Source organism: Atta colombica, unplaced genomic scaffold (assembly GCF_001594045.1).
Source record: "Atta colombica isolate Treedump-2 unplaced genomic scaffold, Acol1.0 scaffold254, whole genome shotgun sequence".
NCBI lineage: Eukaryota > Metazoa > Arthropoda > Insecta > Hymenoptera > Formicidae > Atta > Atta colombica.
The window spans coordinates 1,433,496-1,457,959 of record NW_017259353.1 but is presented as its reverse complement, the minus strand read 5'-3'; the positions used below and the strand labels follow the sequence as shown (position 1 = coordinate 1,457,959).

General features: G+C 36.5%; 1 protein-coding gene across 4 annotated transcripts in view; it reads left to right on the top strand.

The window, feature by feature from the left end:
- Positions 1–24,464, top strand: part of LOC108689086 (broad-complex core protein isoforms 1/2/3/4/5-like) — an 83,103-nt gene that overhangs the window by 38,170 nt on the left and 20,469 nt on the right. For 2 of the 4 annotated variants that reach the window (XM_018195698.1, XM_018195699.1), the window contains 5 exons: positions 20,767–20,991; positions 21,385–21,585; positions 21,754–21,922; positions 22,793–22,852; positions 23,726–24,453. In XM_018195698.1, the coding sequence (XP_018051187.1) occupies positions 20,767–20,991; positions 21,385–21,585; positions 21,754–21,922; positions 22,793–22,852; positions 23,726–24,453 (1,383 nt within the window). Of the gene's footprint in view, positions 1–20,766; positions 20,992–21,384; positions 21,586–21,753; positions 21,923–22,792; positions 22,853–23,725; positions 24,454–24,464 lie in introns of those variants that run through there. The other 2 variants (XM_018195700.1, XM_018195701.1) reach the window with 1 other exon arrangement.

Here is a 24,464-nt window from a genome sequence, read left to right as displayed (position 1 = left end):
TATATATATATATACATACCGAACTCGTGACAATAACAAATGCTTCCCACCATACGTCGTTTCGCTAGTAAGCGTCATCCTGCAAATCGCAACAGCAGGATCGATCGTGTCCAATAGGTTTCTCTGCTCGATGTCGATTTATTTTTGTGAAATAAATTCCCGTCGACAGGAATAAATCTTTGGAAAGAGTAGCGAGATGCAAACTCGATCGGTGCTCGATTTTTACGACTCTATAAATATTATTGAGTTTTAATATAAATAATATTGAGTTTTTTTGCCAAAGAGCCTGCAGTAATCTTTTTTTTTTTACAGGGAAAATTATGTTGCATTTGAAAAAAAAAAGTATACATTAAGTAAGTTAAACTTTGTTACGGTGAGGGTCGGCGAGTGACACTAATTGCGCGGACTCTAATCTGCTAATTAAATCGGAACTACGCTGGGACCCGCATGACGGATCGAGAGAGTAAAGTGAAAAGTAGCGGAGAACAAATCAGATGATTAAAGCGTGGACTAGATCAACTGACATTTACGATGCTGCGAAGTCGAGGGAACGCAGGCGAGTCATGTTAATTTCTGCGCGCCAACACAAAGTATTTCATTTCCTTCAAACGGTCATCGCCGCCCGCGGATATTAATGGAACATTAATGGAGTTATCTAATGCTGTGACGTTCCCTGAAAGGCGCGCTCGGATTTGTTAGACGTTGACGGCGGATTAATATCGAAGTGTCATGGAAACAGGCTTAATAAGTTTTCGTGGCTTCTTGGAGTGCTAAGGGATCAGTTAATGAGTGGTCCTATCGCGCAACAGAGATTTAACGTATTTATATATAAGCTACTGTTCGAATAACTTTAATACGTATCGCTTACGGATCTGTTGATTAATATGGAATCAATTTTATTTCAAAAAAAAACATATCAGAGATGTAAAATTCTAATTAAAAGCAGTTGACAATTTTTATTTTTTGCAAATTATGAATATAACAAAAGATTATGCCCAGTTTGGGCCTCGGCTGAACAGCATTGAAACTTAGCTAGGATTGTATAAAAAAAGGATTAAAAAGTTTCATATGCACAACTTTGTAAAAATGAGTCCCTTAGTGCTACAATTATTCAAAGTTCGCTATTATAACCATGTATTGTGTACCATGTAGAACTGGTTTTATTCGATTTCTCGAATCATCTAGTATCTGGAATATGTCCAATCTTGAAGAAAACTAAAATCTTTTTTGAACCCCAAATGAATAATTATAAGTGACATACATTAATCAATGAAGAGGGGAGAGAGACACTCAAAGTATGAAATAAAAGGTTGCCTAATTGAAATGTGATCAATATATGGATCTTATCTCTCTTCAGTTTTCTCATCGGAACTCTCTAAAAGTAAAAAAACATCATTAACTGTTCTTGCTGGCACACGGCATGAACCGATCAGGGACTTAACCGGATTAATGAACTGTACCAAATACATTTTAGATATTACTTCAATGTCTTTGGTACAATCCGCGAGAAGCTACCCTGGAGAAATTGGATAAGACTAGTGGTACATAATAGCGAACTTTGGGCAGTTCTAGCACTCAGGAAACCTCTCCTATAAAGTTGGAATTTTCTCTTTTGATATTTTAAAGTTTTAGGCATGTCTTAAAGTTGTTCATCCGGAGCTCAAATTCGTTTATAAAACTGGGCATAGTCCTTTGCTTATTTACTTTATTAATAGATGTTGTGTGTTATATTTAATGTTTATATGTTTTACCTATAAATCTGTTAATTAATTTGAGAGATCATTTTATCTAATTTTATCTAAAAAAAAGGTACTAGAAATGTCAATAAATTCCTGATTACAAGCAGTTGATGATTTTTTTTTTTATAAATCATGAATATAATATGATTATATTCATTCAACAAGATTTTACATGTTATTTGTTATTTGTTATTTTACATGTTATTATGTCTTACGTTTCATTTACAAATCTGTTAATTAATATGAGTTCAATTTTATCGTGCAAAAGAACATATCACAGATGTCAGTAAGTTCCTAGTTATAAGTACTTGTCAATTTTTACTTCTTGCAAATTATAAATATAATATAAATTTGGTTCTCAATCACTTAATGAAATGATATAAATAGCGCAGCGAGAATTTCCTAGATAAACGTTTCATTCTTTAAACGAGATATCACGATAATTTTGAAGTATTGGATGGCCGTACTCTTTTCTGCATTGACTAATGATTTCTCTCTGGCACGCTGTGTATCATTAACATCGGAAAGAAAGTCGCGGCTATTCCTTTTCTTTTCCCTCGTCGTAAATGATGACAGCTCAATAATAAATGCAAGTTACAAAACTCATTCATTTTACTTAAGTATAATTCTGATTATTTTCAAACGTTCCTTCCTGTTCAATCAGAAAAACTGAGCCGCTCATTATCGTGGCTCACGGTAGACATGTACACGACTATTAATCGCGACGCTCATTCGCTCGCATGCACGAGCATCGTTGGCGGTGTCCCACGCGACGCGCGCGCGTGAAAATAATAAGAGCGCCGGAGACGCCTAGATAAAGGTGGACAAAAGTCCGTTATCTCGCCATGATGGTTTTTTTCAGTTATAATTAACAAAGTATGTGTGTTAAAACTATATTGGCTGGGAATAAAGGAAACATGATGGTAGGCAGGCGGAAGGGGATAATAAGAATGATTGATACTTTATGAATAGTGATTTTGATCTTTTTCTTCATATAATGTGATTGCCGAGGGCATTACGGTGTACAGATTTGGAATATTACTGGGCATTACTTGAGCATTACTACTAGACATTGGCATATACAATTTTGGTCAGCGGTTACCCTTGCTCATACCGCTTATTATAATACATAATTCTCTTGAGTAATAATGCCCACTAATGATGTCTGCCTAGCTGCCCCCCCCCCCACTTAATCAAATCTTAATGAATAAATTATATAATAATGCGCAAAATCTGCAAAAAAAATTTTGCACTCATTTAGTATAGCTAAAAAAAATTTTTTGTGGAAGGTTGAGTAAGCTATCAGTCAGCCTCCCTACGTGTTAATAATCGATTTGAAAAATCAAATACACAGGATTTATGCGCTATTTATGCGCTTTCATTCACATAGTTTTAATTTTTGCGCTGTATCCCTTAAAGCACTTCTCTCTTAGAGCGAATAGTCATATTCATCCCGAAGTCGTTTAAAATTGCAAAATTACACTATCTAATTATGTAAAAACAGAAAGAAGTTAAATAGAACGAAAATATTGCCAATCCTATTTATATTTACCGATTTATTGTACCTTTAACCTTTACCTTCTTCAAAACCTTTTATTATCATCTCTGATTTTTTAATAGAAACACAATTGCTTGGAATTTATAGCGCATAAATAAAAAATATATTTTGCACAATTAAAATAAAAAAACATGTATGCTCACAATTTTTAATAACTTAGATATGAATACTATTGTTTGCTCCAAAAGGAAAATTTCTTAAGGCTGCATTTCTTGCAGCGCAAAAACGAAATTGCTTGGAAATGGTAGCGCATAAATCGAAGATATATTTTGTATAGATCGGATAGCGTAATTTTGCAATTTTAAATGACTTAGGAATGAATATGACTGTTTGCTTCAAGAGGAAAATATCTTAAGGGATGCAGCACAAAAATTAAAGTTATATGAAAAAGCGCATAAATAGCGCATAAATCTCGTGTGTTTGAATGATTTCCAAAACGGTTGTTATTAACACGTTCAAGGGCAGGAAGGGGGCTGATTGACAGTTTACTCAGCATCCCCACAAAAAAATTTTTTTTAGCTAAACAAAATAAGTATAAAAATTTTTTTTGCGGATTTTGAGAGCGCATAAATAGCGTATTATTATATAATTTATTCATTAAGATTTGGTTAAGTGGGGGGGGGGAACAGTTAGGCAGATGTCTACTAATATCCTAGTAATGCCAATTAATGTTCCAGTAATGTCCATTAATGCATAACTTCATACCGTTTATGATAATATACAATTTTCTTAAGTAATGCCCAGTAATGTCCCAAATTACACTATAATGCCCTCAGCGATTTATCTTTAGGGTATGAGATTATGCATTATTAGGACATTAATGAACATTATCAGGGTATTAGTGAACATAAAAATTGGATATTACTTGTTATTGGCACAATTTTTGTTTGGTGTACACAATTTTGATCAGCGGTTTATTCCTCAGTGGTCGCATTATGTAAAATTGAAATTTTAATGAAGCATAAATATATAGTGTTATTATTAAAAAGCCTAATAAAATTATTAATACAAGTTTATTTATTCGTTATATATTTCGGTACGTTGTATAGATGTTGTTTCGACAGGACATTAGCACGGAAGAGAACGTTAAACGTAGTCAGTAGTTGACGATGTGAGAGGGAATGTAAGTGTAGCTAGAAATAAATCGAGAAATATAAATGAAGGAGGGATGAAAGCGGAATGGGAGTGAGGCAGAGGATATACAAAGAGAAGAGTGCGTGCGCCGCGGGAAATACTAGAAACAACGCGTGCCGAGTGCAGGATAGAGAAAATCACGCTTACACAATCCCATCGTCGTGTGGCGGGCAAGGTGCTCTATATTCTATATTTAAAGGCGTCCGTAGGGCAGACTGAGACAACACATACGCGTGCGTGCGTGCGTGCGTGCGTGCTCACTCGTTTCATCCGTGCCTCTCTTTCTCTTCTCTGCGACCGGTCGCATTTAAATTTACCATCAATGCGCGTCGTCGTGTCGTTCCTGCTAGTCCGCACGCGCGTGCTGCGTGCGTGCATTAGTGCGTGTGCACGCATCTGCGTCCGCGAGACTGGAAATATATATGAGACGTGCACGAATCCGTTTGTTTCCGGCTGTGCGTGATGCGAGGCGCGACTGTGTAGCAAGAATCTTAACGCCTAGCATCTATTTCTAATTGAGGAGCCTCGCGCGTCGGATCATTAATATCGCTGAGAATTTCGATCATTTTGGAAACGACATCGATTCACAGTTAACCCGTTAAACTTTGCAAAAGTTGAGAAACTTTAATTAATTACGATATTTTGTGGAAAAAAATTTAAACTTTCGATAAGTTGGATTAATGGATAATACATACACCTTAAATTATTTTATTTTATTTATTAATTTCACGCGAAATTATTTTACATAAATGGAAATTTAGCTCTCTGTTTGCAATCATTTTTACTTCCTTCATCTGCAATCTGTTCTTTTTTTACTTTCTCTGTTCTTTTTAAGCTTTCAAGAAGTATAGAAAAAGAATTTAGAATTATCTTTCAATCTATATCTTTCGTCTATATTGCATTATCAACTTAATATGAGAAGTATCTGTTAAAGTCAAAGATTAGATGTTGGAATAATAGAATAATACATCTATATGTATTTAAATAAATTTTATCTCAGAAATAGATTACGTGCCGATTACTTTTTACTACGAATTTAATTTGGAAGAACTATTATTATTTTAATTTGATTACAAGTTCAAAAGTGATCGACGGCAATTTATATTTCTAAAATTTATTTAAATACATCTACATCTATATATTTAAATAGTACATCTATATATAGATGTACTATTTCAACATCTAATTTTTGATCGGGATAGGCACTTTTCGCAGTCTTATCTAGTTTATTCACGTAAGTACCTGTTTTCATTCTTAATATTGATTACTAATTAAATAGTTTTTTAACAAGATATTTTAAGAGAAGGAACTGGATTTCGCCTTCTTTTATTTTGGAGAAATTTAAAAGTAAAATTTCGCTTGTGTAACAAAAAAGATTTAAATTACAGACGGAAGGTTGAAGTCTGAAAAGATTTATCTTACATTTGCCAATTTATCAGTATTTGAAAAGAAGTTGCGGATAAACTTGTACATTACTATTTCCAGCCACGTTATTCGCCTTCACGTGAAAGATCCTCTAAGTGTCTAGCTATAAATTTAATTACGAAATACAGCTGGTGATTAGGCTGTATATACGTGGAGCAAGTACCAAGGCGAGAACAACTGCGGCGTAAAAGACAATGAAAGTCTCATCTCGGCATTACATTTGTCCAAATAACGTTTTTAATCTGGTACCTCGCTTTAATTACACTTGCTGCAGTATATTGCCATCCCTTCTGATCTGATGTCTTGTGTGATCTAGAGCGCACTTTTCAAGCTGAAAGTGTGATCACCGTTACACGTGCTCGCGAGGGTTGCTTAATACAGACTTAAACAACTACGTCATCCCGCACGTTACTCATCGAAGAGAGTTTCTTTTGTCTCTCGCTCCTTATACTTCATGCTACTATACTTCATCCTACTCTTTCGCTCCCGCTCGTGCTGCGTTCCGCCGTTAAGTACGGCGCTTATAAACACTGTAATTCACCGCTAATGGAGGGGAAAACGTGCCGTGAGAGTGGTGCCAGCGATAGCTCGGAAATTGATCGTAATAAGGAGTAAACCGCTTTTTCTTTTTCAGCCCGTCTGCCACAACGACAGATGGCGATCGTTGAAATAATTGCGCGAATCGCGAACACGCGAAAGTTCCTTTGATTTTCCAATTAATCTCTCGGTAAAAAAAAAAATAAATAAATAAATAAAAGAAATTCGCTTTAATATTGTGTTTCTCCTATACATCTTGAATGGGCACAAGCACGACTCTCTCAAGTCATTTGATCTCACATCGAGTATGCCTGCGTAGTAGAACGTAATAATGTTTAGCGCAACGATTGCGAGCGAAAGCCTAGTTGCGCGATTGCTGCTGATCGAGTACGTACGTGGGCGTGCTGAGCATGACGCACGTAATCGTAAACAGCAGCATGACGCGTTGGGAGGCGGAAGAATGGGGCTTTGATTAGGCACTCAACATTAGCGAACGTCCAGCCTGACTGATTCCAAGAATAATACGCGACGAACGAGACTATTTCGAACGCACTGGATAAATGTTTCAAGACTCGTTGTTGGGTGTAGGTATCGGCGCGCTGGAGCTATATTTGACCGGGCAATAACGGTTACGAGTAGCTCGCTCCGTGGGGATTTACGTGACGATGCCTTGGGCGACAGATATATGTACCTCTTTTATACAGAATTCGAATGATTCGTTGCCATTTTTACGAATCGATAAATTATCGAAGAAAATAGCGACTCGAAAAACGTACTGGAAAGGTTGAGAGCGAAATGATAAGTGTGTCGCGTTTGAAAATATGACTAAAATCAAAATAAGATTAAAGTTTCATATTTTTTTCCTCCTTCTATACTGATTTTTTACTGATTTTTAGTCCAAGTATCATTTGTGTAATAATTAATTTTCAGAAATTATTCGGAAATGTGCAATGAATGTTTACTATTCATTTTATCTTTTAGACTTTAAATTGATTAGTAATATCCGTTTAGTATATTGCCACATTTATTTTATGATTTCGTTTCCAATAATAATCCAAAGTCATTGGATATCTCTATCTATTTCCAAATTAACTTATTGCATATTAATTAAGTGTATACATATATCATTAATTACTAAAAATCTAGGATACAACTAATCGGGTGCGCGTTAATTATTATGTAGAGAAACGTGGCAATAGCGTTCGCACAATAATAATAACTATTGTTATATTCTATCAAATTATCATATGGCGTGGTAATGAATGCGGCTTTATGAACTAATCGTGTCCATGGCAATTTACACAACAATTCACCGCCTACGTTTTATTTTTAAGCCAATCTTCAAGAGTAGTGAACGCTGAACGCCACGTGGAAATATCACGCAGCGCTGCTCTGCCGCGTTACCATAAAATAATTATTCCTTTCCAAGCTATAAAAAGCGTAATTAAGTTGCTGTCGAAACACTGCAGACATTTACTATAATATTTATGTGCGTTCATTTCCTCGACATAATATAACACATGTATATTCTGGAATATCCCAGGGGGAATAGAAATGTGTGTGTGTGTGTGTGTGTGTGTGTGTGTGTGTGTGTGTGTGTATTAGTTAAATTAGAAGAATTACTAATGAGATATAATTGATTCTCAAAAGCGAATGTTTATTTTACATTTTCACGATTTAACGCAACTGAAATATACACTGGAAAAATATTTGAAGTATTTAAAAATTTATCTAGATACAAATCTGAAAATAATTTTGTTAGACTGTCAAAATAATTATGAAACTCGAACTAATTGCTATAGTATATACTTCAGTTTCCGACATATTTGGATAGTCCAAAAAAAATTATTTTCAAATCTATATCCATATCTAAATTTTCAGACATTTTAGTAAAATTGTTCTTTTTTGTCTACTATACGTATATAAATAATATTGTCACTCTTATACAAAAGTACTCGCTTCTTATTCGCATGGTCAATTATTTATTTCGCAGGCAACAAATTTTGCTCCCGTTTCAGGCTGCCAATCGAGGGCGGTCCGACATCGAATTTAGGCGGACGTAGTACATCTGTCGACCATAACGCCATCCGTCCACCGGATCGTCGCCATAAGTACCCGAGCGCATACATGAGCAAGCACCATGGACGAGACGTACGCGCGGCAGATCTTAAAATAAGATCGGCCACCGCGGCCGCGCGCGCCGTAATAAATTTCTCCACGTTACCTCCTCCCGCATCCTCGTCGCGTTCGCTCTCTTCGCTCCTTCGTGAAGTGCCACCGAGCGAGAGAGCGGAGCGAGAGGTGGCGGAAGAGAGAAAAAAAAAAGAAAGAAAGAAACGTACCAAGCCGAGCCGCGTTGGGATCCGAAGAACGGAGAACGACGAAGTCAACCCCCGTCTTCCCCGTCGTGTATATGCTCACATCGCGCGTTGCTATATATGTTACGATGTAATTCAAGAATTTGACCGCACGTCCGTGATGACATTCAGGCGGAATTAAAGACGCGAGCTGGCAACCGCCAGACTTTAAAAGCACCGTCATCTGCAGACTAGAGAATATTTTTTAAAATCTTCAATTTACACGAGCGTTTTTCGCCTTGTTCGATATAATTCGTCTAAACGATATTATTTATTCTTGTGTCTTATATTGATTTCACTTATTTTATATTTATTAATTTATTTTATACATATTTATTTCATTTATATCTCTTTCTCTAAAAAAAAAAAAATCTAATTTTTAAGATATCTGTCATACAATACAAGGATAATCTTTGTTTTTGCAATAATGTCTCATTCAAGTTGCTTCGCGAATTTGTCAAAATACGTTCGTCTTTCGCGTTTGCTTAATTCAGACTGTCGCTCTCAATTTTCGGAATGTTACCCGAATCACTTCAGGATGACAAACCGGGTTAACGAACGAAAGCTTCTTCAATTCGACTCGCAATTTTTTCCAAAGATACTTGCAATGTCACTACATAAGAATGTGTGGTTGTTTTTTCGTTTTGCGTTAGTCTGGGCGACGTATTCGACTTCAGGGATTTTATCTGAATCATGCGATACGACTTTTGTCAATTTTCTCAAGACGATCTTTCCTGGAACCTCGTTGATCAAAGCAAATAGTTACTTATTAATTAGCTTCTTGAATCTGAATCATGTATGCTGAATCAGCATACGACGTAATTGAAGCTCACAAAACCTTCGAGCGAATATGCGATTCTTATTAGATATTTAAATTAAGTAGCACTTCGTTACTTTTCAACAATACAAGAAATGTTAGAACACAGTATTTCATTACCGTCATAAGTGTTTCCCGATTAAGATCATTTCTAAGAAGTCTAAAATTTCCAGAAACATTGAATTAATTAATTTTTTGTTTCACAGTGTACATGATAGTGATTGATAATGATTCGAGTTCAAAGTTGAAGTAAATACATCCGTTCCAGACATACATTCTTATTTCCAATGCTAAAATATTTCTTTAATGACGGGGTTAGTGTTGCATGGCCTTTCGAGCATCTAATATTACTACTATCTGCATCAGCATATTTCGCAACACTCCTAAATTCATTCACATCCACGAGTTCTCTTATCTCGACCAGTCCGATAAACATTTCCTGTTCAAATCTTTCCGTAAATACACTCCGTCATTTTACTCGTGTTTTGCCAATCGTAACGTGCATTGGCACATTGCAGAGAATCATCACATATATTGTGGTATTATTCGATTCGTTGCGTCGTATGCAAATAATAAATCGCTTCACGGCGTCGTTTAATTGCTCATTATCATCAATTTATTAATTATCCATTGTTATTGATATTTTGCAGATATCAATTTTTTTTATTTGGCCTTTCCTTGCACTTGCATTGTCCCACTGACAAATTCCACCAGTTCTACACAACTTTTTTGCGAATGTCTAATGGCGATCAGCACATGCACGCGTGTATCCTGTCTTCCGTATACGGATGCTCGCTCGCACGCATACGCATTCTCTGGACTCTGTGTAACGATCCGTTAATAACGTTACCGTTAACCGCGCATTAGTGGTCACCGTGGCTATTTGCATATCGGATCGGTAATTTCCAACCGGCGCGGCGAGAGAGAGCGAGCGAGCGAGCGAGCGCAAGTATACGAAGCGTCGTCTATGAGTGTGTCTGCACGCGGGCTTAATACACGCACGCGGAATTCGTTGCCCGCGAGGCGCCTCACCGGTCACCGCACTATGAATCGGCCATTATAGTGATTTATACGTCATCGAATCGAAGGTGTCGTTGCCGAAATGGACGCCGTGCGCCTTGAATTTAAAATGCGCGAGAATCGACTAGGCACGATAAGCCACCTAACAGTACGCGGCGAGGCTAACTATCAATTATCTCGATGTCGAATAAGTCGGAGACTTTGAAGGAAAGAACGGGTATTCTTTCGGAGTGTATCTGGACCTTGGACCGAAGTGTTCCGCGCGATAATACTCCGATGCATTAAGGATCTGGCACGGCACAACGCGCAGAGATTAATGAGAGTGGATGATAACGTGGGTGGACACATCGTGATTATTTATTACTGTACGTACGCGGAAGTGCGTTTAGATTGTTTAAATGGAGGAATAATATATAAAAGTCGATTTCTTCTCTCTCTCTCTCTCTCTCTCTCTCTCTCTCTCTCTCTCTCTCTCCTTTGCGATAATTACCTATGAATAGAGTTACTATCTATAATCTTTTAAATGTATATGTATTCTTTTTTGAGGTCATAAAACAGCGTATTTGGATTTTTCACTTGAAATACTCTTTTCTTTAGAAAAAAGTTCCGATTATTAATTAAACTTGATATTTACAAAATCATATTAATAGGTCATTGTATCAATAAAAATTACGTTCTAGAAATTTTATTTTATTGCGTAGCTACATTTAACGTATAAAAAATATCTCCTTTTTCTCCGGCTTCTGGATCATCATTTCTTTTAAAAAGTATACTCTTCCCGTGACCCAGAGATGATAATACCTACCTGCGAGTAATTCTCTTGATCGTGTTAACGATCAAGAGAAATAGAGAATTTTGTAAAACGAAATATAATTAATGGTTTGTCGATACATCTACATGCTGTATGCATTTATACAATGCAGTAATTGTGCAGCAACAATTTCTTATTAATAATAGCATTTTACGAGCGATAACATTAGTATAGCCAGCGGTATGTAAAAGTGTTAATGCTGAGTACTTGTTATGACGCGATTAGAAAATTCGCAAATCGCGATTCCGGACGCAGATAACGCGATCACCAGACATGTATTATTAATGGATATCTCGATTATAAAAGCGGCCAGCTATTATATACGGTACGAACGGTTCTAGGTAACCAGGCTAACAATAAAATTTGCTCCTCACCGTTTAATATTCCTTGACTTCTCGATGCATTTTGCATCCTGCTCAATCACCGCCGTCCCCTCCCCGCGACTTGCCCCCTATCTTTTAAAATATCCCGCCCGCCTTGAGTGCGGCATATCTAAATATATCATGTGATTCGTATCGTATCAATTCTAAATAGCAGCGCGAACCGCGAGAGAGAGAGAGAGAGAGAGAGAGAGAGAGAGAGAGAGAGACAAGGCCGATAAAAGAGCTGCAGATTGTACCTTCCTCTCTTCTTTCTCCGTTAAAACCGCGACGTTGTTCCATTACTTGTGATCTATACCCGATTTATTATTAGGAAATCTTCAATAACCCAAAACGTTATTCGTACCCTCGCTTTTAAAGGCTAGCTCGATTTCCGAGTTTGATTTGTCGCCTGATTCAATGCTAATGCAGACTGAATGTCATGTAGTTACAAGCGCTAAACGCGTGATGCGAACATATAAGCAAACGCATATTGGATTTTTATGTGCAATTCAGCAGTACTTTGTCTTGTCAGAACCAGTTATACCGCAGAGTAATAATATTTTCTCCGCTATAGGCAAAATAATGTTATAAGTTTATACGTATCGATTAGACTTCATTTGATTTAACCGCTTTTTATTCGAAGTGGTAGGAGAAATGAGTTTAAAATTTCTCTTACATCACTTTGATTTGAAAAGCGCTGATAAAATAAAAGAATATTCGCTAGATTGTTTCTTTTTTCCGGTGAAAATCAGAGAGGAATGTAGGTGTTTGCCGGAATTATAATGTGAATGCAACGTGTTTACTGTGGAAAGGGGGTATTCATTAATTTTGCACCGCGCTCGCTAGTGCCGCCGGTATTCTCGTTTTTCGTTAGTGCACGCGGACGTTACTCGCATTACGCTTAATGTCACGCGCCTAAGCGGCGCGCACATGCGGCCAGCAAATTATCGCCGGTATATAATTGTGCTGTGTGTGCGCGTATGCGCTTCGCTCCGTCTTTTCTGCCGGAGCGCGACGCAGCGAAATCAACATCGTACAGAGAGGCGTTATACGGCGCGCCGCGCCGGCGCGGCGTATCTGCGAAATTATACTTCATTTATATTGCCGCTGCGCGCAATCTGCTGCATTCTGTTAATAGAAACGTGAACAAGTATCTCTTGCATTACGTTGAAATAGTCAAACAGCGTTTATGCGTTGCCTATATAAATAGTTTTATCCGTATAGTTGTCTATATAAATCTATATGATAGCGATAGGAAAGTAATATGTTAAAGTTTTATGACGTATACAATTGCGAATGAAGAATTTATCTCTTCTTTTTATTGTTGAATTACAAGCAAGCTGATTTCTTCATCGAAAGTATCCTGCACGATTAAAGTGCTTTTTTTTTTCTTCTCAGCCCACGAGCATTCGTGTTTGTTCAATTCGAATTTCCTCCTCTTACCGAGGCATCATCTTTTGTGTATGCGCATATAATTATGTGGGATTACGCGCAGAACATCGTGAAGCACTCCTTTTTTTTTTATTCAACAAAGACGGACGCGCCTCGTCTTTCGGTGTCCTGTTCTCTTTCAGTGCTCGTATAACGAAGCGAAAATGTCGACGCGCGTACCGAGACGCATTATGCTGCATGTATTTTTATCAACGGAAGTGCGTCGTTGTACGTGCGCGCATTCCTGTGCCGCGACTGCCTGGAAAAGGCGACGCCTGGAGAAACGCGCGCGATGCACATTTATTGTCTTCTCCCCCCTTATACTGCATCGACAGCATCGGCGTCGCGATCCAGAATCCACGCGTGAATCAATAACGGGAAGGTCGAACGGCGTCGTGACGGTGATGATTATATCGTTATCTCGCGTATGGAATATTTCGCAATAGCGTAACATTGCGACGCGAATATAGCCTTATCGGTTATGTATAGAAGCGATGGTTCATTAATACCTGATTGGCATAATTATACAAAGGCTAGTGTGTTATCTATGACTCAAAGGGAGCTGATAACGTCGTAAAAAGTTGGCTTACACAAATCCTTCGTAAATCCAAAAAAAAATTAATTAATTAGACAATAATTTTGAAACATTTTAATATTTTCAATAAAGAAGATTATTATAAGACTTCGCATTGTTTTCAAATCTGTTGTTATTTTTAATGTTAATGATAACAACAAACAAGTATTTGTCGAATAATTTAAGATATAATGTTAAAAATAAACGTAATCTATGTTTATGTATGTGAGCGTGTATGTTTGTATTTGTATACGTACATATGTAATGCCAATCTGCGCGCATAATACATATAATGTATTTACCTTGACACGAATAAAATTAAAGATAACAAATCCGCTTAATTCAATCAACAAAATTTCGATGGATTATCAGTCACGATAGTTGATGATCTAATAGCTAATCCCTGTTATCTGTCACTGTATTTTGAAAATAATTTATTGTCGTTACTAGCGCGCGTGAATTGATGTTGGCAGGGTTGCTAAAAAAAAAGTAGGAAGTTAGTAACTATGCGAGGTTTGATCGATATCCATGCCGCTATTATCCTACGAATTGGCTGGATAATGCGAGGAAAGTTTAATACATGCGTCAGTGAAACATCAGACATCGAGATAAGCAGATAAGAGAAGTGCATACGCGCGCGCGCGCGCGCGCGCGTGTGTGTGTGTGTGTGTGTGTGTGTGTGTGTATGTGTGTATGTGGGTACGCTCATGTACATGAATTCCTGTGAAGTAATAGATTCGAATGGACAGTAATTCGCGGTATCAAAACAAACCAATTATTAACAAGTCCTGAATTATTTAAATGCTAAAACGTTCGTATATTTTAATATTCAAACGCGAAAATTAATTAATACACATGAATATTCACGAAAATAATGGGAGTTTTTTTCCGTATTTATAGCGATTATAACTGTATTGCTCGCCACGAATGAAAATAATATTAAAATGTAAAATACTGGACTGAAAAAGTAATAAACGATCCAATATATTCCTTAGGAATTAATATAATCTAAAGAGAGAAACTCTTTGATGTCAGTTTTAGTCACTAGTGACAGTTTTAAAACTTTTAATCGTGTATATCAAATATGTAGCAAACAATTCGATCTCCGCATTCAAATAATTTTAGCAATTTTGCGGTCGAATGGGTATACGGTAACGTTAATTCTGTATCGGGTAAAAGCTAAAAATTTCTATTGAGTTGAAGCTTCGTTGCACACCGTGCACGCCGGTATTGCGCACGATGGTATTTTCGATGATCGATGACTCGCGCTTTGCCCAGTATATCGATCTTTCATAACCGAGCTCGTCGAACCCATCGCTACTTAACGCGCGTATACGTGATGCCGATGATATGTTTTGCGAAGCCACGACTGCTGGCGTGCACACCACATAACCGGATCAGAAACCATGCAATCGTATCTACTTTTCTACTTACGGTTTAGTTAGGGTGCTTCGCGCGCATGCGATACCGTGTATAGCTGTTGTACACGATTACGTACCCGATGTTCGTGACACTTGGCGTTCTTTAATGCGCACGCTATAAACTGTACAATGACACCCCTGTATTTCCTTTCACGTGCAATTTAAAGCCATCTTCTCTCGTGTGGAACAGTTTGGAGTTTTGTCACAATAATAACGCAATTTTTCTCTACTCCTCGTTTTAACATATAATGAGAAAGCAATCTGAATATTAAGAAATTTAATGATTTTTCTATAAATGATTTTTATATAAAAAAAAAAGATTATAATTTTTTTCGATTACGAACGATTGAAATATTTTTAAGAATTGAAACACATCTATATTACGTTTTACAATAATTGGAAAGGAAATATTTTTATATTTTTTTACTTTGATTCCGATTAAATTACGTACTATTTTTTGTTTATCACGTTTCTTCACTAAATAAATCAGTTCCCGACTATATAAATATAACTTTTGATGCGAAATATTACTTGTTTTTCTCCCTTGTTCATTATTTCATTTAATTATGCAACTCGTGCTAAATAATTTAAATCATAATTCACGACGTGTTCATAAATTGGGATAGCAATACCAAATGCCTCTGAAAATAGATGCTTGTGTATTATAAATAAAAAAAGACCATATAGCCCATTATAATGAATAGGAACTCTGACGGAGTTAAGTTAAGGGCACTAGCACTGCAATACGTCTTGCGACACGCTCGGGTACAAGTCCGCTCTCATTTTCTAGCGGCGTATCGTTAATCTCCACCGCCCCCTTCATTGTGTCTCTCACGCATGGCCCCCGTTTATTTCCACTAATCAATTATCGGTGCCGTTCGATCACGCGGCCGATTCTTAATCGCTTGCCACGATCTTCCCCGTACCGTTGCTTTGCGGATTTTAGAAAGCGGACGTTCTGAATTCCGCCGCGCGATCGCTCTCAGGTGGCTGGATAATTATGGTCGAACGACGCCGGTAATTCGAGGAAAAATCATGCATGCACAGTGTGCGGCACGGGGGACTTACGAGGAGTCGTTAATAAGACTGGCGCAAGATTTCCCACGTTGCAAGCCATGTGAGCGTCGATGCACGAAAAATCATGACGGAACCTTACCAATAACTGACTAGACAAATGAGACAGGCTGTAATGATAGATAGATCTTATTTACATTTTTTTTAGAGGATATTAATTTCCGCTAGAAATGAAGAATTGATATATTGCGACAAGCAAGATCGAATTCTGAAAATCGATTAAATGGATTATGTACATGTAGATAAAAGTATTATATTATCCAGCGGCCATTTTTGATGATTGAGACAAATTTGTTTGTTGGACGAAGTGTATACGAGCAATTTATCAATTAGATTTCATTTGATAACAAGCACAACAATGTGATACTACAATAAGATCTTTGATGATAGATTGTGCATCAATATTTACTGTAATAATTTTATATATAATTATAATAGAATTAAACATATATAGTCCCTTTGGAAAGAGTTATATTTTGCAAGCAAAATGGTGAAGTGTAATTAGCAGTTACGTCGACGTATCCTTGCATACACAGTTGTAATCGAATAAGTATCATCCGTTAGGGAATCATGATGATATATATTGTGCAGATCGATACGTATCTCGCGAATTAATCGGAGGCTCTTTGATCATTCGCCTATTCTGCTCTGACGCACACGCGATCATACAATTAATTATTGACCCGTTTTAATCTCGTTAGGTCTAATTAGAGAGGATGGTGTCTCGTCTCAAAGTTGTTAATTGAGTTGGTTAATGCGATAAAGGAGTTCGTAGTGTTCTCATTCTCCTCCCCTTTTGCACCATCCATTGTCTTGCTTCTTCTGCTTCTCTGTTTCGCTTTATCTCTTTTTATTGCGGAATTCTAAAGGTGTGCAGATACCTGCAGACAGTGATTATTTCCACTACTTCAATTATTTGAGTTATTCCCATCAACGAGTTTCCCAGCACTCGATAAAGTTATCGAGAAATCATATATGACATCCTTAATATTCACAAGATCTCAAAATAAATGTGCTCGTGGAAATTTTCTCAAGATGAACGTATGTGAAAACAAATTACAAATTGAAAGAAAAGTTTATTTATATTTTTTATTCTAAAAATTTATTAATTGATAAATCCTTCATTAACATTATCTCCTCGAATTATATGACACATAAATGTGGTATAATAATAAAATATTACGACAACGGGATGTTCTGGATTGCTCGCAATTGAACTTTCCTTTATTTTATATCGTATAATAAGGATCGTTTATTCAATCGCATAATTATTATTAAAAAGTGCTTTGTATAACTGCGGGATTATTGGTAAAAATATTTCTCTCCTACGAGCCGCGGAAACTGCCCTTCGAGAGATGAATCTCAATGTATTCGATTGATTAAGTCATGCTTTTGTCGAGATAAAACGCTCGACCAATAGATTTTTTTTTTTCTTTTATTACGAAGCGGCTATCGGCATTTAATAAAATATAGTTCTCCAATTATGAAATTGCATTGTACGATTATATTGATTATATTTGCTGAGAAAAAAATTTAGCTTTCTGTTCATCATTTTTTAAAGTTATTTCTCAACAAGAAAAGTCAAGTATTTTTATGTATTTATGTATATAAATAATTGAAATGTATATAATTAATATATGTATTGTCGTAAATATTTCGATTAAATTATGCCAATCTTGAAACTTATATAATAAATCTTCCTAAACGCAGTTAGATTTTTAATTTTTAGCTTATTAACATTTTTTTTTTTTTTTCATTTCTATGCAATATACCTTGCTTTTCCATCTCAAGAATCATTTATCCGATACGTTCCGTTGCATGCAGTGCAATAAATCGAGACGCCGCACCTCGCTGCACCGCGTGCACAGACGTTAAGTCGATACTGGCCAATAATAAATGCCTCTGCACATGGCAGCGTCGAACCCTCCGTTGCCGTGGGTTTTCACGTACCGACGTTAAATTCGGGGCATCGATAATCGAAGTTGGAACGGTTCTTCGCTGAGGTCGCGGCATTGTACATACGTCTCCTCGTATTCGTGTTACAACGTGTATATGTACAGCATCATGTCGTTTCGGTATAACTGTGTAGGCAAGGCGTATGGAAAACCGCGCCATCCCAGGAGGTTCATTAATTATAATTAATATCGCTGTCGATAATGGCACTAGCACTTCGTATAATATTGCCATGACGTACATACATCGTCGTGAGACGCCTCCGCTTTATGCGGTCTACTCTCGCGGTCTTTTCGCAAGAAACGATCGTGATCGATGCCGTTATGTATCGATGTAACCCTCCATCTAACCGAGAACACATTGCATATTATGAAAATATGCATCATATGTTTAATTAGAAATTTAAAACAGCTATATCTTTATTATTATATAGGTTATATAAATAAAAGAGAGATGCATCAATAAATAAGTAATTATGATTAATTAAGATGTAGTAAAAATAAGTAAATAAGAAATAGTAAATAGGATCAGTTAATAGAAAAAGAATAAAATGAAAGGTACTTGTACCGGGTCATCTTGAATTTTGATAATTTTGTCTTCAGTGAGTTACACGGAAAGAATGATTTTGCTGAATCTAAAAATTTAGTTAGATACAATTTTGAAAATAATTATGTTGGACCATCAAAATAATAATTATGTAGGACGCTCAAGCGTAATGAGCAATGCTGCAAAAAGTTTTGATGTAGTCTCGCAACAAGCTTGAACATCCTACATAATTATTTTTAGATCTGTATCTAGTTAATTTTTTATTAAATAAAAAATATTAAATTTTTAGATACTTTAGCAACACACCGTTCTTTCTTTCCGTAAATGCACATAATTATTAAATGATACAATATTTTAGATATTTTGTATTATGTTATAAATCTAAACGCTACATAATAGGATATAAACACGAATTTCGTCATAAAAGCAAATCGATAATTATATATGTACGTGTAACTTTGCTTGTCGAGGATCAATTGTCACCATCTAACGATCTCGAAGATCATTCAATATTAAGAGTTAATTCGCTGGTCTGACAGGTGCAAGAATTGATGCCTCAGGTATACGGGAACATCCCGACGTAGATTGAGTATCGATCATTATACGCGTCGTGGTTATAAATTGTCGTTACGAATCAATTGGCCATCGAGCGTGACTATTCGTGGATGCAATTAACCATCGGCGAAAAGCGATCACTCGGTCAATTCGCTGATGAGAAAGGTGAGAAGGTATCTGGGGTACTCTTGACAATAAGGACACATTTTACGTCATCTCGCTTTAGAATTCTTCATTCTTGTAATTACCTGTACCAAGGTAAAATTTTTCACTTTATTTAAAAGTTTCACTTGATTAAACAACGATGCAACGATTTCTAAATCAATTACGTTCTTCATGCATGAATTTAAATAAAGATAAAAGTAATTATAATTTATCGACGTGTATTAATGTGTTTTATCTCGTAGTTTAAAATCTTTCATGTCGCCCTACTGTGCGTATTTACGAAAAATTGGCGATTTATGTGGGCTTAAATGTACAAATCGGTGCAGCAATCGGCGCACCAAGATGAAGGGTAGCTCCGACATGGATTAAACGACGTTGATTATATGCATCTCGCTTGTAAATCGTTACAAATTAATCGGCCGTCAGACTCCCCCCTGCGTGTTCATCGATGAATGGGATTAAGCACTTTGCAAGAGGGATCGATTCACTAGGCATCGATCAGAATCTTCGTACACCTTTTAACCTTTAGCCGATGTTGAATCGTTTACTTTGACAGGAAGAAAAGAAATGTTACTCTTCTTTTTGCACGTTGGATATGTAAGTGTATATGGTTTGCTGAATTTCAGTATATGTGAGAAATGTTCTGTTCTGTTCTGTGGAGGAGGGCGAAAGAAAGGGTAGTATTCGTTACCGTCAAACCTTTTGACCTCGTGCTGATAGAGGATCGATGTATCTCTCTTAGTTTCCGATCTTCTCTCGTATGAATCTGCGATTAGAAAAATTGCGCGCTTCCTGATGGATCGATTACCTTGATCGATCATGCGTTAGTTAGAGAGCATACTTTTTGTAATTGCCACGCTATGTATAAGATAACTGTAGGTATTAATGGCTCCTCAGGATAGGCTGATAATTAATAGCTGTGATTAATTTGACACTGGTATCTTATATCAAATCGTTGAATCAGCGCTGCGTGGATCAGTGCACGACTGTTCGATTGAATGGATAATGTTGAGCAGTATATTGTACGAGTTTGAAATTGAATGGATTACAAGCTATCTTAAAAGTTTATAATTTCTTACAATTTTATTATGTTTCGCAAGTTAAAGTAATTTTCTTACAAACAAGTAAAGATATTAAACAATTTTTTTTAGATATAATGAAAGAAAAATATAATTGTAACATTTTGTAATAATGTTTTGAAATTATGTTAGGGTGCTCATTTAAGTATTTTGCGTTTTATTAATTTATGAAAATGTAAATTCGAAGGAAATGTCAACTTTTGCGCAGGCAAATCCATGTCCTCACCCAATTGTAATCCTGAAGGATGTGGCTTCGTCGGACATGGAGTCCTTGCTACGTTTTATGTATCATGGGGAAGTGCACGTGGGTCAGGAGCAGCTACCTGCTTTCCTGAAGACGGCTCAAATGCTTCAAGTGCGGGGTTTGGCGGACGTTAATAGTGGCGCCACGAAAATTCCATCGTCGTCGGCCGGCAACAACGGTAGCGCACCTGTAAGTTGTCCCCGCGGCAGTTTAATATGGAAGTTGGAAAATTAATTATACGAATTATACGGCTGGTTTCGAACTTTTAATTAATTTAGCCTTAATTAAAACGAATTTTAATTAATGTGCTTTTAACACTACGCCGTCGCCGCCATCGTGACAGGCGGAATCCCAGTTAGAATTTCCTGCTTCGTCCTTTAGCTTTTAATTTCGACTTATAATAGACGTTAGACAAATATTACGTGGAAGTTTTAATAATGGAGTATTTAGAGTTTTTCTGATTATTACATATAATGAGATTATTGAGAATATTAATTGGAATTAAATTATATGAAGAATAATTACGTTGTCTTTTTCATGGATGCTGTACTATCATCCGTATATTATCTTTAATTTGATCAGGCAACCCCACGTAACTGGCAAGATAACGGCAGAGGAGATCTCAATGAAAGTGAGTTGAGTCCACCAGAAAAGCGAGCAAGAAGTTACAGTCCTCCAATAGGAAACCACGTCGAACCAAAATTGGATCTTCAGGAATCCTTGTTAGGTCAGGCACTCGAAGGTGGTCCCACGATACACACGACATCCACAAACAATATACAGGTGAGTAAGAATTATGTCAAGTTAGGCAACAATAATGATGTTCTATTACACATCAACGTATTTCCGCGCAAAAGTGTAAATTTAAATTTTATGAAACCGATTAGTATCTTTGGTGATTATAGGTATTTTTTACTGATATTTTACAAATATGAGGGTATTTTGTTTCAGGCGCAATCAACTGGCGAAGATTCGAATTCTATGTCAGAAAACGAAGAGGATGTATCGAATCACGGCAGCATTCTTAACGCAGTGAAGACCGAGCCAAGTGATATTCTAAATGATTCTATAGAACACCATCGAGCCACCAGCTTTCCTGCAGCGTTGTTAAGTCTTCAAGGTAATTATTTGGTTTTTATGTTTAAAATTCTCACATTAAATCTTGTATAATATTTTATATTTAACATATTGTTATATTAACATATTGTTAATTATTTGCTCTGTTTGATTCATTTAATAATAAATAAACCATATACTTCAAGAATAAATAGATTATTGATCTGTTTTAAAAATATGTTTTATATTGATAATTGCTTATACATTATAAATATCGGCTACTTCGGTATTTATAAGGCAGAGTTGAATTTATGTTGGACCAAAGAAATCCCAGTTTTGTCGAAAGGATGCAAATTAGTTTTTTAATTAATGGCACATTTAATTACTAATTACATTTGTAATTAATTATTAATTCCTCGTCCAGTTACTAATTACTTTCGTAATTAGCAATTAGCCCGACTTAATTACTAATTACGGCTTCAATTAAAATTAATTAATGAATAATTACAATTATTTCTATTTGTGTACATAATTTCATTGTATTCTTTGACTTATGAAAATGTGTTAATATAAATCTATTATGAAATGTAATAAACTAACATATTATTAACATAATTTGATTTCGTTTACTTGTGCTCTAGTCAATTGAGCGATACAAATCTCATGATTTATATTTATACTTACAATAAAATAGTAGTTGACTTTACTTTGTTAATGTATACTACATATTATTAAGTATGTAGAATATTAAAAAATTAATATTCTACGATATTTTTAATTTATAACAATTTACTAAGATAATAGACTGCACTTCATATTTAACATATAAATAAATAATTGCACTTTTCTGTCTTATTTAACATAACATTAAATTTTTAAAATAATGACATCTTTGTGTAATTAATCTAATTGAGTCTTTATTTTTAAATTACAGGCATGAATATGCCAGGACCCTCCGGCATGCATCAAGTAGCCAACCAGGATCCAAACTACGGTAAGTTTATCAAATCTATGATTTGATCTCATCCTTTTAAACATTCTTAAAGCCCAGACTAGTATCCTTCCGTCGTTTCCTAAGACTCTGATCTCTCGTTATTGCGTTGAATGCATGAAACTCTCGTACCTCTCATAACCCTTGCATCCCTTGTCAGCTACCCCTCTTATCACACGGTGAGCAGCAACGTATTATGGAGTCGCATCTCTGCTATGATTTTCATTGTGGCGTATCTTACATGGCAGAGACATAAATCTTTTTCATAATAACTATCATGCAATGACCTTTCTATTCGGAAATGAACATCATATTGTATCTTCGTTTTTGTCTGTGATGTGAGGCTTATTTTCGACATCGTATATTACCTTGAAAAATTGTGTAAGTGTGAAATCGCGTCATTACTTGCAATATCAACAAAATTTTCAGGCTCAGGAATCGAAATGTAAATCTAAACTTATATTATTCGTATTTAAAATAATCGTAATTATGCGTGTATATCAATGTAGTGATATCAATGATATTCGGCCTCAATTTGAATAAGAATTGGAAACAAATCGCGATGGGAAGATAATGAAGAAGAGACGAACAATATAGGGTGCACAAGAGCGCCAGGAACAATTAAAGGTTGCCATATTAACTTGATACAAAGGATTGAATTCGATTCTAGATTTAGGGAGAGACTCGTTGGGGGAGGGTACAAAAATTATTGAGGGCAAAACCTTGTCTTTAAAACCTGGAAATACACTTTCAGAAAAGAGAAAGTTGAAAAAAAAATACATAAGAAAGGGCAGTGGGAGGCAAAAAAAGCGATTGAATAGTGTTTAAGGAATCGTACGAGGTTGGCTGAGGACTGACATTGGCTGGTGGTTCCAGGGCGGTGGCAGCCCTCTGGAGGAGATGGTTCAAGTTCGAGTTCCGGTTGGCTGCCAGGTTCATCCTCCAAGAACGAGCAGGCCGGGTCTGAAACCTACCAGAGCGGCGGAGGTCACAACTCGAAAGGGCAGGATCTCTCGGGCTTGCTTCAGCATCATCATCATCAGCATCATCACCACCATACCACCAGCCAACAGTCATCGCAGCAACACACCCTCAATGCCCTCAACTCCCTCAATAATCTAAACAGTGAGCAACTTACGATGATGCATCAGAAACTGCAGAACAATCTCCAAAGTCTCCAGCAGAGCACTTCTGTCAAGAATGAGCAATTAAATCTGATACTGCAGTCTTGTGCGAAGGACAAGATCGATATGGCGATACTCCATCAACAATCTCACAGGCGATATCATCAGCAAAGGGAGGACGCCAATCAAACCGGTAAACCCAAGTGTCCCGAATGCGGCAAGATATATTCGAACAATTCTAATTTAAAGCAGCACATTGTTAACGTTCACACTGTGCAGACTGAGTACATTTCGTGTCATGTGTGCAGCAAGCAATTCAAGACCAAGCAGTACTTGCAGATTCATCTGCTTTCTATGCATGGTATCAGAAAGCGAAAAACTTATCCTCTGTATCACCAGATACAGACACATGTGCAGGCGCAACAGCAATCTTTGCAACCTGCCTCACAAGTTTCCGCAAACCAACAGTCTCAACAATAATATTCCCCGGC